General features: G+C 41.2%; 2 protein-coding genes and 1 long non-coding RNA gene across 3 annotated transcripts; 2 read left to right on the plus strand and 1 right to left on the minus strand.

Moving 5' to 3' along the window:
- The first annotated feature begins 381 nt into the window (after window positions 1-381).
- Window positions 382-3,333, plus strand: lsm14b (LSM family member 14B). Its single transcript, XM_019891353.1, has 8 exons — window positions 382-607; window positions 691-851; window positions 1,039-1,150; window positions 1,238-1,426; window positions 2,125-2,208; window positions 2,275-2,436; window positions 2,526-2,661; window positions 2,744-3,333. Exons 1-8 carry the CDS (start codon window positions 487-489, stop codon window positions 2,889-2,891), a joined length of 1,113 nt encoding a protein of 370 aa, XP_019746912.1. The 5' UTR covers window positions 382-486; the 3' UTR covers window positions 2,892-3,333.
- A 1,631-nt stretch (window positions 3,334-4,964) lies between these two features.
- Window positions 4,965-9,460, plus strand: mtg2 (mitochondrial ribosome-associated GTPase 2). Its single transcript, XM_019891348.1, has 6 exons — window positions 4,965-5,300; window positions 6,684-6,831; window positions 6,917-7,032; window positions 7,114-7,332; window positions 7,437-7,575; window positions 8,619-9,460. The coding sequence occupies exons 1-6, from the start codon at window positions 5,073-5,075 to the stop codon at window positions 9,014-9,016; spliced, it is 1,248 nt and encodes a 415-aa protein (XP_019746907.1). The 5' UTR covers window positions 4,965-5,072; the 3' UTR covers window positions 9,017-9,460.
- Window positions 9,461-12,903: 3,443 nt separating this feature from the next.
- Window positions 12,904-14,551, minus strand: LOC109528580 (uncharacterized). Its single transcript, XR_002170701.1, has 5 exons — window positions 14,298-14,551; window positions 14,060-14,204; window positions 13,757-13,929; window positions 13,248-13,379; window positions 12,904-13,170 (listed from the first exon to the last, which is right to left on the minus strand). It is a non-coding gene; the product is annotated as an uncharacterized LOC109528580 (long non-coding RNA).
- Between the last annotated feature and the right edge of the window lie 771 nt (window positions 14,552-15,322).

The following is a 15,322-nucleotide window of genomic DNA, read 5'->3' on the forward strand; positions in this document are numbered from 1 at the left end:
CCGATAAGATGAAACAAAGTATCCACAAGTTTCCTGGATGTTTTCTGTTCAGGACATTGCTCTGCACCCCATACAACCATTAACATTTGTTCTCCATTATCAGTTTGAGTGTCTCCTCCATTTCTCATTATGCCAGTTTTGTTGCACTTGTGACTGCAATGATATTTGGCCATCAAATTCTTTAAAATATCAGTCAGATTGTGTGTTAGCCAATTTAAACCTAGTAGCATTCATTTCACTTATTACATGAATGCCAATTAATTTCAAGTCAAGTTCATGTTACAAATGGTCATGGAATGATTCATATACAGCCAATCAAATGTGTGGATGAAAAGTTCGGTTATTGCCTCATCATGGCCAGGTGTGATGAAACGGCGGTGGGCGTGGCTTATTGTTGGCTCAGAGCAGACCTTTCAAATTACAAATTGTTGATTGTATTGTGTGGGTTAAGCTTGTGACCATTGATGGGGCTTGTGAAAAGAAGCCATGAGTTCTGCAAAGCCATACATCGGGTGCAAAATAGGACTACTTTCAAGAGCCCAAAATCGCTATGAGGGCATTTTGTATACAATCGACAAAGTAAACTCCACAGTTGTGCTGGCGAAAGGTAAGTGAAAATGGCAGCAATCCACACAGGGACTTTTGAATTCCAGAACAATAAATTCTATTTCATTCCTGTCTTCTGATTAGTCAAATGTTTTGGAACGGAAGGACGACCCACTGACAGACCGACAACTCCCAGAGATGATATTTATGAGTATATCACCTTCCGAGGAAGTGATATCAAAGATATCACATTGTGTGAAGCCCCAAAGCAACATGGCCTACCTCAAGATCCAGCAATAGTACAGGTGGGGAATGGTTTTCCAGTGACATCACGCACTGTTCCATTTAGTATTGGAATAGAGAATCATACGCATCTCTACGCGGTAGACAAACCAACACCAATTATGTGATTAAAAACTTTCTGCGCAATGGCATTTATCTGATACTCTGATGGTAAGGCTCTGATGTGTGCTCATCTTGTCATTTTACCAGTCATCAAGTGTAGGGCCTCTTGGACCATTTAGCCCATTTCAGATGCCTGCCTACAGCCAACTTGCTGCCAGTTCACTTCTTGGTCAACAGCATGCTTCAGCTTTTGGACTTGGTAAGTCACTGACAAATTCCAGCTTTTTCATAAGCTTGACACTTGGTGGCAAATGTTTTCCCATTCATTCATTCATTTACAATTCAGGGCCCATCTTTCCGGGTTTGCAAGTTCGAAAAGGCCCCATGGTGGAAAAGGCGGTACAGACTCTTCGTGTGGAAGAGTTTAGTAACAGCAGAGGTTTGACCGCTCCTCAGGTGCCAGATCAGCACTGGGAGAAAAGCAGGCCCCTCAGGGTGAGAGGAGAAACCACTAGAAGGGGCATTGGACCCAGCAGTAAGTGTGATGTGTATTCCTTCCCTAATCTGGCAAACTGAGCATTAACATTTTGTTTTAAATGGGTATCAGTGATGCAACTTGGACTTTTTTTCCTTGGGGAGGGGGTGACATGGGATGGCCAAGGCCGTATCAGGGGGGGCCGCAAAACAAACACGTTAACAGTCAACCTTGGCAATGCCAGTTACAAATACAGATACATTTTTAAAGAGTAGCTCTTGAAAATGGAAATTAAAAAAATTAAGTTGAAAATATAGTCTTTTAGAAACCAATCATATCGTGTCCCCTCAACTTTTAATTTTCTATTTCCCCTTTGAAAAAGACAATCGCCGATTACTTGCAGGCTCCCATCACTTGCAGTCATCGTTTTAAAATCTCCACTTTCATGTTAAAATGCCAATGAAAATGAACCGATGTAGATGGTGAATTTAATATTCAAACTTTTCAACTAGTTCACACACTATGGGAGTATATAGACGAGGAATAGACAACTGATTGTGGTCCGCTGGCCACACTTTGAGTGACCTTCTGATTAATTCCCACTACAGTATATATAAACAAACCCCCATTATTATGGGTGAATTACTGGATAAATAGGCCTGTGCCCCCTCCTCTGCCAGTATTGGGTATGAATGAAGAGAACCTACATGTGCTGTTATGCAATGAATGATGTCACGAACATTCATATTGTTTGAAAGGGAGGTCAGGCCCAATTGTGCCCAATTCTCTTCAAGAATCATCTGAGCAGCGGAATGGAAATGGGCCTCCTGCCAGACGACAAGGTAAATATTCCTGAAATAGCAGACAAGCAAGTCTGACATGAATAATTTGATTGATTTGAATTGTAGGTACCCGAAGACGCAGGAAGCGTAGTAGGGGGCTGCTGATGGTGGCCAAGGTCCCTTCAGCCACTCTCAAATTTGACACAGATTTTGATTTCGATTACTCAAATGCACAGTTCCACAAGGAGGCGTTGGCGCGGGAGGTGCAGGATCGGTTGAAAATGAAAGGTTCGTTCATTCGGCACCAGTTGCAGCTTGGGTTACGCACCTAAATAAAAGTTTAGCTTCTACTTGTCATTCTATACATTTGTCTGCAGATGCAAATGATAATACAGGAGAAATGCAAAGTACTGAAGCACACCTGAACACACAGGATGATCATTCTGGACCAAAATGCTACTATGACAAAGCCAAGTCATTCTTTGATAATATCTCTTCTGATAATAAACTCAGGTATTGTAGCTTCTACAAAATCCATCCCACCCTGTATTCTTTAACATATTCATGCATGTTTTGGGTGCAATGTTTGTTTCAGACTCACTTGGGCAGAGGAGCGGAAGCGTAATCTGGAAACTTTCGGGGTCCCTGGATGGTTCCGCAGGGGCCAAGGCTTCAGAGGCGCATATGCTGGAAGAAGGGGTCGAGGAACAATTCTTACGAGAAGCAGTAATGGACAGCTGTGAAGGTCAGGGTTGACTGGTTGCCCTCAGACTGTTTTTTTTTTTTTTTTTTTTTTTTTGTTAAAGTCTGATTGTCTCTCATCTATCATAGTTGCATGCAGGAACAAAATTCGATGGAATTTTTGCCTGTTTGGTCCACTTGCGTTATGTTATTCCAATGCCACTAGGTTATTTTTATTTATTTTTTTTGCCTCTGACTGAATGGCTCACAAGTCTGCTTTTGAAGAATATTTTTCCCCACTTAATTATTGAGGTGCCCCCCCCTAAATGTCTGTTTTCTTTGATGCATAGACTTTGATTTGAGTGCAAATTGTTTTGAACTTCATCATGAAAATATTTTTTGTAAATGTGTAGCTCTTAGGCTAATCTGACCTTGAGGTTCATGAAATTGTTTTTGCTCTGTTAATGCTATGTGTAATTTATGTAAATAAACAGGAATGCTGTCTAATATGTGCTCCCGTTTAGGGTGTGGCAAGAACTGCAAACAAGCTGCAGTTGGCCATCATTAACATAAGGGTCATGTCTGAATAACAGGACAAGAGACGCCTTTTATAGTAAAGGGTCACAGAGATTCTACTTGGTACAAATGTGAAGGGCTACCAGTTTGATATACACTTCTGAAATGACCGTGAATTGTGTGAAGGCAACTGGTAATGATTAGCAATATTCAACAATGTGGTAAACATAAATATACATTTTCTATTAATCTCTTTTAAAATGGATTCATAATATTCCAAGGAAATGTCCCACCTGTGAGGTGTTAGAACAGGCCAATTACTACTCGTGTGCCTCCAGGCATTTTTTCTCATCTCTGGTATAGAGCACAGAAAAAGAAAAGTGGTCAGAAGAAACTAAAACGGTGATGTCCTGGCTGCAGTCTGCCACACATCCATCCGTCCATCCTCTTATCCTCACAAGGGTGGCAGGCGTGCTGGAGCCTTGCCCAGCTGCCTTTGGGCAGTAGACGAGGTCCACCTTGAACTGGTTGCCAGCCATTCGGAGGGCACACAAACGAACAACCGTTGGCGCTCACAATCGCACCTTGGGACATTTTAGTGTTCCATTAACCTGCCATGCATGTTTTGGGAATGTGGGAGGGAAAAGGAGTACAAGGAGAACATGCAAACTCCACAGAGGAAGGCCTTGGCCAGCATTGAACCCCGCACCTCTGTGAGGTGGACATTCTAACCAGTCACCCACTGTGGTGTAATGTGTTGTCACTCTTTGTATCTTGTGATGGCAAGCTAATACAGTATATCGTCACCTTAAAATAATGGCTTACGTACTTTTTTTTTCGTTCATAAATCACAAACCAACTACTGAATATACTGTCTACTGTTAATGTTGAATGCAGGCAATTTTAGCAGAGGTCGCCAGCATCTTGAGATGATTAAGACAAATGTTTGTGAAAAAAATGACAGGCCATTAATATCGATATAGTCATTGAAATTGCATCTTTCCTCTTATGTTCAGTAAAATTCCTGTTGCAATTTATCCAATAGCCTATATGATTTTTGCAGTGAGTGTGGTTGAATTGCAATGCTTTTTAAATTGTAGCACAATTAAAGCTGTTTATGATACAATCTTCAGAAAGCCATATGAAAACAGCAACTGAATATACACCTGTGTCCAATACATATAGAGAGAATTTAATAGATTTAATGACTGCCGAAGCATAAAAAAATGTGTTGCCATTTTACATGTGGCATATCAATGGTGCATACATTGCCATCAAGCTAGTTCCATGTCGGCAGTGACAAGGATGATTTGCAAAATGGTGTGAATGTGGCTTGGAGAGCACAAATGTTCAGCCTGTTGGAAAATAGTAAGTTGTAAATTGTATCTTGTTTTTTTTTAAGTCTACAGTTGGCAATCAGAATATAAGGACATTTACAATCAGGGTTGATAGAATGGTGTTAGCATGTTTTTAGCCCTTTTCTCTTTTCCCATTAATTGGGGGAAATGGGTCAGTAGGCACACGGTTCGCTCTCCAAACCAATAGATGGCGGTAGTGCATCTGAACTTTGATTATCCAACCGGCGTAGATGTATGCAAAAGTTTGTCCCTCTGCGGTACTCGTCGTTATTCTGTTTCCTTCCGTTCAAATCACTATTATTTCTTCACCCATAAAGATGGAACAAAACTAATCGTGGCGGTGCAAACGGTTAAAACCAAAACGTGGAAATGCTAGCTACATTATCGAGGTTTCAGGGTCCTCTTCGTCGTCCTCCAGACAGACCTTTGGGACTTTGGTGCTTTTTAGCGGAGAAGAAACTTACGTTGACGGCTTGCTATATACTGCAAGCGGCGCGGAGACTGCAAGTCCTTGGCAGATATGTCAGCACCTTTGCTCCACTGCAAGCTAAAGTCCGAGCTCAACAGAAGAAAAGGAATGTTTCCGAAAAGAAGCTGGTAAGTCTTTGAGAATCTGACACTTGATTAAACCAGTGCAGTTTAATTACCGCGATCTCTATATGCACATGAAATACTTGGGAATGGGGACCAATTATTTACTACCCTACAACTGCGTGCGTGCGTGGCTCGAATGCAACAGTGCAGCTCCTTCAGTCTTTTTGAGATAAACACTAGCTTATTAATCATGTCTGGCTTCAGACAATTGATGGTGTTGCTCAATGCAATAAAAACGCAGAATTACGCCGTTTGTTTCACTCCGATTTATGTTCATACATTGGGTCACCAGTAGGAGTATTTTTTTTTTTTTTACAATTTTGATATATTTAACCCTGCCATGTAAACATATGCGGCATGCCATGTTACATTCCTGAGCAATGAACTTTTTGAAAATAAACACTTGCACATAACTAATTTGTGCATATGGAGTGCAAAAGTAATATACCTAAAAGTTGTGTATAACCGATTAAAGTAAAGTGCATCCATCCATTTTCTTATCCGCTTATCTTCAGAAGGGCTGTGGGTGTGCTCGAGTCTATGCCAGCTGTCTTCAGGCAGTAGGCAGGGTACACCCTGAACTGGTTGCCTGCCAATTGCAGGGCACACAAAAACGAACAACCATTCGCATGCCCAATCAACCTGCTATGCATGGTTTTGGAATGTGGGAAGAAACCGCAGTACCCGGAGAAAACCCACGCAGGCATGAGGAGAACATGCAAACTCCACACAGGAAGGCTGGAGCCGGAATCAAACCCTGCAACTCTGCACTGTGAGGCCCACATGCTAACCATTAACCAGTCACCCATCATCCTGAACCGCTGGTTTCCATGACACCGCACAGCCAATGGGCCTCGCATATGATTGCGGCCGTTTGATTGAATCTGACTTGCAATTCAGAGCATTTTCTGAATCGATAATCAATTTTGGAGTTAAGTTGCGATAATAGAGGTGCTGAATTGCCAGGGGAAATGTTGCAATAATTTGTCTCCATTTTGCCACAACTTCATTTATTCAGTTCAATGTCAAGCCATTTGTGTTGTTGTATGGATACACTGGTTAATTGTACCTTTTACTGTTTAGTGAAAGAGCATTTAACTGTCACTGGCAGATGTACACGATACATGATACTAAAGACTTGCATTCTCACCAAATGAAACCATTGTCAAATTTAGATAAAATGCAGTGGACTCCCATTGAAAAGTGGCAAAGATTTTGTGCGTATTCCATTTAGTGAGTGCCGTCTTTAACCGCTTCAAACGAAAAAAGGTGTACGTAGGAATAATTGTTAGGATTGTATTATTGTTCATGTTTCGTGTTCTGGTGTGTTATTTTATGTTGTAAAAGCGCAATATAAAAAAGATGCATTCTGACGTCTGTCCACAGAGTCGTTACTTTGTAGACCACCGATGTGTGCGACTGGTGGCCGGTTCGGGCGGAAAAGGGGCTTGCAGCTTTCACAGCGAGCCTCGAAAAGAGTGGGGAGGACCGGATGGCGGAAACGGGGGTGATGGAGGAAGCATCTCCTTCAAGGGTGAGAGAATACTGTGGACCGATTGTGTCTCAAAATTTGCATGCTGGACACGTTTGAGCTAAATTTCGGATTGCTTTTATTTCAGCTGACCGGCTTGTCAAGTCTCTGGCTCAATTAGTTCCTGTATACATGGCAGAAGATGGAGAGTCGGGGGGCAGCAAGAACTGCTACGGTCGCAATGGCCGCCCAACCTTTATTTGTGTGAGCCCAGACCGAATTTCTCAAGTTCAGAACCTGCTTAGTCACTGTAAATTCATTGAGACACCTTACATTTTTTTAAAGGTTCCGGTTGGCACGGTGGTGAAGGAGGATGGCAGTACACTAGTGGATCTTTCGGAGCATGGCCAAGTTTATCTGGCTGTTTTTGGAGGGTCCGGAGGTAAAGGCAACAGGTTTTTTCTCTCAAATGAGAATCGCGCTCCAATGACCTCAACCTCTGGAACTGAGGGCCAGGAGAGAGTCCTACATCTAGAGTTGCGTACTATGGCCCACGCCGGACTGGTAAGAGTCTTTTTTTTTTTTTAAGTATGAAAATGCATGCTGTTCATATTTGCCAAAATGTGCGCAAACGTTTGATTTCATTTTCAACACATTTATTCCACCAGGTTGGTTTTCCAAATGCTGGCAAATCCTCTCTCTTGAGAGCCATCTCCAATGCCAAGCCTGCTGTAGCTGCTTACCCTTTCACAACGCTCAACCCGCATGTAGGAATTGTCAAGTACAGGGATCATGAGCAGGTGGCAGGTAGACAAGCTAACAAGATCGTTATATGTATTTTAATATGCCATGATGATGCTTCCAGTGCATCTGGAGAGGATTCACAACCCTTAACTTTTTCCACATTTTGAAGCAGCCGTTCTCCAAATTTTTTTTTTTCTCATAATTCGACACACAACACCTCATAAGGACAATGTGACAAAAGGTTATTATGTTTTAGATTTTGACACTTTATCACAAAATAAAAAGAAATTGGGGAGAGGGGGCAGATATAAAGTACCGTCTTTTTCGGACTATAAGTCACCCTTTTTGTCATAGTTTGGCTGCTTCTGTGACTTATACTAGGGTGCGACTTGTATTTTTTAAAATTGGAGCCAGGACTGGCACCCAAAATCCTGTTCCCTAATTCGGTTGACTTTCTGTGCATTACTGCCACCTTCTTTCAACTAGTGATAGTGCATCAAAAGTATTTGGCAACTGCCAAAAAGCAGTAGAAGAAATGGAAGCAAAAGAAGAACTAAAAGATGAAGAATTGTAATTATGGCATCTAAAGTGTGACAGAATGGCTGTCGCTAGCATGCAGTGTCTGCCACAACAAGGATTTATTATTTACAGCAGCAAAAGGTGCAATAACCGACCAGGATTCTACTTTTGGCCACTATGTGATGCAGTCTTGTAGTTGAGCTTTTTTAAACTAAACATTTTCCCCCCGTTAGTTAGAAGTGGAAGTTTTGTCCACCTGGAAGTTGATTGCTGCAATCAATTTGCGGTGCCTTTGGGAATTCTCTCTGAGGCCCTGACGCCACTCTGAGGGCCCTGTGTGTCTTTGGGGAGGCAGAGTCCGCTGCGCTCATTAATTTCTGAAAGGTGTACATAAATTGAGTTGAGTTGGTTCATAATTAAGGTTGTTTAAAAAAATAAAAAATAAACTAATTACATTTGTCAATGAATTTATTCAATTTTGGATTAAGGCTGAAACATAATGTCAAAATAGTGAATGCTGTGAGTTCTTTCCGGATGCACTTATGTATTTGGCATGCTTTTCAAAATGTCTGTGCTCCCTGTTACAGTGGCTGACATTCCAGGAATCATTCAAGGAGCACATCTAAATCGAGGCTTGGGCATCTCTTTCCTGCGGCACATTGAGCGTTGCCGATTCCTGCTCTTTGTTCTGGACGCGTCCTCTCCCGAGCCCTGGAATCAGCTCCAGCACTTGCGCTATGAACTGGACCAGTATGAGCCTGGTCTGTCTCAGCGGCCTCATGCAATCGTGGCCAACAAAATAGACCTACACGAAGCTCGGGAGAACTTGGAGACTTTGAAGAGTCGTGTTACTCAGAGAGTCATTCCCGTGTCAGCTCTAACCGGGCACAACACTGAAGAACTCATCCTTCATCTTAGAGAGCTATATGACGGCTATCTCCATGGAGACGGCAGCACAGAGGGAGGAAAACCCACAAGATGGTAATAGGAATGATGCGAGCTTTGTCAGAAGAGTTCCAAGACTTGTATAACCAAAGAGAGTCCAAATCCAAACTACACGTTTTCCTCTTTCCACCTTGAACTGAATGCACTTTCATCGCCTTCTCTGCCACACGTTCACCCGGGATTCTTCGCAGCTCTGTCGTCATGGTCACCATGATGTTCTCCACCATCTTTAAAATGGGTCCCCTCCATGACATCCTTGAGCCAGATCAGATGGGTAGTGAGCTTACTCTAGCTTGGCAATGTTCTTCTCGGGCAGGAACTGTCAGACGCTCAGTGGATTGTAAACGGGTGACGTGGTTGACCAGCCCTGAGTTGTCCTGCCACGACTCTCAAGGTTTTGGTTTGAACTATATCATTTATGTTTACCAACAACTCTGCTCATTTGAGTTTTCAGCTGTTGAATAAACATATTCAAATAGTTGAAGATGTTTGTTTTGTTTATTAATGCAATTTGGGATCCATAGTATCACTCGTTTTGTTAGAATTTCTGTACAGATTGTAAGTTTACCAATTAATAGTTGCCCGCAAATAAACACAGCAAACTACTTAAATAAAGGCTGCACATCATATGTTGCAAATACAATAGATGAGTATTGATGCGCGGCCCGGTGTTCCAGTGGTTAGCGCATCGAATTCACAGTACAGAGGTACTGGGTTTGATTCCAGCTCTGACCTTTCTGTGTGGAGTTTGCGTGGGTTTTCTCCAGGTACTCCGGTTTCCTCCCTCATTCCAAAAGCATGCATGGGCGGCTCGTTGAACACTCAATTGTTCCTAGGTGTGAATGTGAGCGCGGATGGTTGTTCGTCTCTGTGTGCCCTGCGATTGACTGGCATCCGGTTCGGGGTGTCCCCCGCCTTCTGCCCGAAGACAGTTGGGATAGGCTCCAGCACCCCCCGCACCCCTTGTGAGGATAAGCGGTTAAGAAAATGGATGGATGGATGGAGTATTGATGCATTACTTAGGATTACATACACATGTGGAGAAAACTTGTTTGCCGACTGTTGTCACAAAATAACTTTAATCTGACAAAAAGAATAAAAATTGACCCAATGAAAATCAGACATTGCTTTTGGATTCTGTTTTCTCTCTCTCTCTCTCTCTCTCTCTCTCTCTCTCTCTCTCTCTCTCTCTCTATATATATATATATATACAGAACAAACTGGTCTGAACGAAAATGATAGTCCCCCAAGAAAATAATTAGAGGCCATCGAGACATTTTAAACCAAGGTGTGTACTATAATTAGCATCACTTGTTGAAGGCTGACAAGTAGGCACTGCTGTTTGGTGACATGGTATGTACCACACTTAACATGAACTAGAAATGAAGTATTTTGTCTCAGAGGACCAGAAAGAAAATTATAGGGAAAGGTTATATAAAACCAGTCCTCTTTCATGAGTTTCTTAAAATTATTTTTAATAACTCTGTTTGGTCCTCTTTCAATAATAGAAGAGCACCAACAGTTTTTTCCCACGTGTGCATGTTGTGAGAGAAGAAAGGCCACCGTTTCAAAGACAAACTATGGGAGAGATGAGTATTCACGTCCTTTTCCAGCTGCATTTCTTGGTTTAGCAGAAAATAACACCTATTGTTGATAGCTGCCCGGTTTTTGGCTAATTAACTGATGATTCTGTTCCTTACTCCTTTTTTATGTTTGATCAGCCGTTTGGAGACTGCTCATTGACTCCTCTGTATTGAATTCATGGCGTTGTTTATTTAGTCAACCGCTTGACGGCAGTAGAGGATAAATTTGTCTCGGTGTCAGGACACATTCAACATTGCGAGAGTGCAGTTTTTACCCATTGGCCTTTTTTTTTTTTTTAAGAAAAATGCACATGGAGATAGAGAAAATAACTCGACCTTTCAAATGCGTTATGTTCCAAACTATCGACGAACTGCTGCGCCACTCTTACGGAACGCGCACATTTCATATCAGAAGGAAGTCGGTGAGTTCTCAGTTTTGTATGAACATGCTTTCTTCATAACGTCATTGACTGCGTTGCACCCTCGTTGCAGCATATAGGCCTCGTGACTCGTACGTGGACAATGCTCTCTTTCGATTCTTTATTATTCAAACTTTACACGTGTATTTGTCTTCATTGTGATAAATGTTGGCGTAATTGTCGGCAACGCACACACATTGTAGGTGAACTGTTAGCTTCGTTTTCTTGTTGTTGTCTTGCTTCATAAACACACCTTTAAATGCACTTAATGTTTGTGCACTCACACCTTAAACGTCAGCTTCATGGAAAAAAATAAGACTTAATGTATGGACCATGTGTCATTTTACCAAATGCATTTAATTAAAATGATGAAAAGCGTTTGCTGACTTCCATTCGACATGAGTTTGAATGTAAATGATTGATTCTGAAAGTAGCCACATCCCCAGTCAATATTAATTTTGGTATACTTGGGCATGCCACATCATTTGTGTATTTTTACTTCACCTCTCACATGATTTACGGAACCGTGGAGCTGTCACTGTGGAGGAAAAATATTTTGTCTGGCAAATAGGTCGGAAGGTAAAATTTGCCTTGCTTCCTGTTTAATTATGTAGATAACATTCTTTCGTAGAAATAAACTAAGCTGATCTCATCCTACCCTGTATCAATTTAAAGACACCATAGAGTTATCATGTACTCCATGGTTTGGACCATTTTCAGTTGCCTATGTTTGGGATGAGTGTATTGTTTTGAAGGTTTCGTATTTCATGAGTTGTCGATATGTTCTCTGTCATGCTTATATGCGATATTTGGGGTGAGGTCGAAGGTCTGATTGTGAAATCCAGGTCCTAGTCTGGGCCAAAGGGAACTTCAGGGATAGAAACGGCATTAAGCTCAGTGTTAGTGTCTTGGTCTCCCTCTTCAGCATACCTACAAGGTACGTCTTCACCTAGATCCTCTCCTGTCTGGATACAGTTGGGCATCTACAGGCCACAAAGGTGTATTTATTCAACTAAATATCAAAATACAAAATAGAATAACCCTGGCTTGATGAAACAGTTGTCATGTTTTGACTTAACATCAGCTCAGCAACTTAGTCACTATGTCACTCTCCGTTACAAAACTAAATACATTGATTTGTACAGTATGCCTTTTGTTCAGAATCATTGTTACACTCTGGAATGTGAAATTTGATTCTCTTTCGATTAACATGAACTGTACATAAAATAATGCTAAAGAACATAAAAAAAATATTTACTGCAAACATTAATATAGAAGTAATTCACCGGCAGGTTGTCAGAGATTTAGGAACAACTCGGTGCTACCTACGCTGCACCAGCTACAAAAACAACAAAATGTATACAGTACAGGAAAAGTGGCTAATATTGCATGACTGTCTGTGTTTTATGTTATGTGTAGCATTATATTATTTTGTTATTTTATGTTAAGAAACCTACCTTGGGACTTCAGCTGAAAACTGACATTTATGCTAAGTCTGGCGCATTTACACAGTTTTGTTGATTAATGTGCACTGTCGCAATGAAATAAATAAATTAATAAATAAAAATAAGCTAGCTAGCAGGGTGTTCAGCTGGCGACTGCTACCGCCAAACACGTTGCGGAGTCGCTCCGAAGTTTGTCATCATCATCTCCGTCAGGTTGAATAAGCTACATTTCTGGCAAGGATCGTTCTTATAAAGGGAGAAACCATGCTAATTGCCAAGCTAACCTAAATTTGATGCGGCTAGCACATTTAAAACTGGATTTAAGTACTTGTGTGATCGAATCCACTTTTCATAGACATCTGGCATGAGTAGCATTAAAGAGGAGAACATTCAACTTTGAATGGCAAAAATAGCAGTCAAGTTAAAGAGTGACTGAACGCTGGAGAAAAAATAATCTACTTCCTAAACAGAACCAGATCCAGAAGTAAATTACAGTACAATACACCATCCGCCAACCAGGAGCAGTTGGCTATTAGGTTAAAAGTACATGTATTGGCAAAATACCTTTTCCACCTACAGTAACCCTTCATTTGTCTTGGTATTGAGTAGAGATTCTGAAATTCTTGTTTATTTCTCCATGGATCCTGTATTTCACTCTCCATGCTGCTGTACCTCTTCGATCTTTGTCAGTGACTTGAAGACGTAAAATAAGAACATTTTTCAGCCCTTCTTTGACTTTTCCGAACCCTGCAGTTAAGAAAAGAAGAAATTACTTTCACGGTGCTATAACAGCACTGAACGCAATGCAAACAGAAACTGCTCACAGTCTGTCCTGTTATGACAGGAAGGTGATTGTTTTCATCTTCTATATTAACTATGACGGTGCAGGAGCTGGAGTGCTGCTTTGGTTTCCCACGATCTTTGGCCTGCACCAAAATGGTGTATTTCTTTGCTTTCTGGAGGGATGAAACAGAGGTATATTTTCAAAAATACAAGCCTGACAAACAGAATGCAGTGACAGACAACCAGCATTAATGCATCTAGTGTCTTCACGGTGTGTCCTGTGGTGTTAAGGCTGATAGTGACCTGAGTGAAGTTTAGCCCAGCTGGCTGACAATTATAGGATAGCGACAACAAGGGAGATCATCATTGGACCCAACAAACATGTTCTGCGGACTGCACACAGGGTCAAAAAGAACATGCAAACACCACACAAATTAAAGCTCAAAATATTCTTGCACCAATAACAGTTCACTGCTGAGTTACTGTGCTGGACAGGAAGCTGTTTATCAATGTTTGAGGAAATCGATGTTTTGAAACCAGAAATACTTACCTCATAATCCAGACACCCTTTAAAGGAAATGGTTCCAGTTTGAGCATCACTTCTCTTAAGGTATACAACTCCAGGTCATGTGGTTTGGGTGTTACTAACAGTATTTGTAAATCAAATATTTTATTTTAATTGCATGTCAGCATCTACTGCCTGAACCGTAATCAGTCTGGCGCCTGTCAAAGAGAGGAAATTTTTGTTTTTGCCTGTTTTCAAGCATCCTTGTGAGCAGAATTTACAAAAACAGGCAGGACTTTCAAAGTCACAAGCAAATAAAAGCATCTGAGCATTGAAAAGATTGAATACCTTGTAATGTCGACTCCTTCACAGTGACCTCCGATATTTCACGGTCAAACTCTGGCGAGTGGTCATTTGCATCAATAATTTGAATGTCAATTACCCGTCGGGTGTCCACTACATTTTTGATCCTGTCTATTGCCTGAAATATCAGCTGTAATGCAAAGGCCAAGTCATGTCAAACGATCACTTTGCATCTCATAATGCATTCCAGGATGTCACACCTGCAGTGGATCTTCAGTCTAACCTTCAAGGATTTGTGTTTTTCAAAGTCCATGCACTGTAATCTCTCCAGTGTTTTCATCGATTTCTAGTACGGTATGTCTCTTGGTTCCACATCGACACCTTCACTGTGTATCATAAACATGGCTGATTTTCTATCTACGTTCATCTTTACAAAGTCAAACATAACAGTACCACACTTGTGTGAATGAATGCTTGCCGTGTAATAAATAACATGGTGAGTGTTGAACAGTACTCACTGTGCCCAAGGAATATGGACAATGTTTTCTCAATCTCTCAGTCTCTCTCTCTCTCTCACACTCACTCACACACACACACACACACATAGTTGTCCAGTCCTTAAAGACTGTCATTCTTACCAACATTAGAAAAAGACTGATGTTGAAAGTCTTCATAATTTATCCAGGTCTGGTGTTGTCTACGTTAATCCCTCCAAGGAAGGATCAGCCCTTAATTCAACAAAGCTGTGAGTGCAATGGCATGTCAGGCAGGTTTGGGCTGAGCAGAACCTGTGAGCTGGAGGATGGGCCTCGGCCATGCAAACCGTTCACATTTAGTGAATTTGCATATGTATGATTTTGTTATTTGGGATATTTCATGGCTGCAGCTGCTATGATAACGCTTCCCTCTGGAATGAGCTTCGGTTAAATGTTAGGCAAGCCCGCTCCATGTGCATTTTAAAAACTCATTTGAAAACTCATTGTTCTTCCTTGGCTTTTGACCCAACATAAGACTGACACTGTTGTGTTGTTTTCTGGTGTCAACTGTATATGTGTTACTATCATTGATTTGTGCTTTAATTTACCGTTTCCACTTTCTTTTGTTGTTGTATCATTGTTATGTTATATATGAAGTGCTTTGTTAAACCTGCAGCTGTTATGAAATGTGCTATATAGATAAAGTTGAATTGTTTTGTATGATATAAAGCTGAGTAAAGACACTATATGTTCTTGTTCATTTTTAATCACAAATAAAAGTTGGACCATTTCTTCGCGTCGTTAGTGACATTATTCAAGCAGTTTAAACAAG

This window comes from Hippocampus comes, unplaced genomic scaffold, assembly GCF_001891065.2.
Source record: "Hippocampus comes isolate QL1 unplaced genomic scaffold, H_comes_QL1_v1.1 scaffold174, whole genome shotgun sequence".
NCBI lineage: Eukaryota > Metazoa > Chordata > Actinopteri > Syngnathiformes > Syngnathidae > Hippocampus > Hippocampus comes.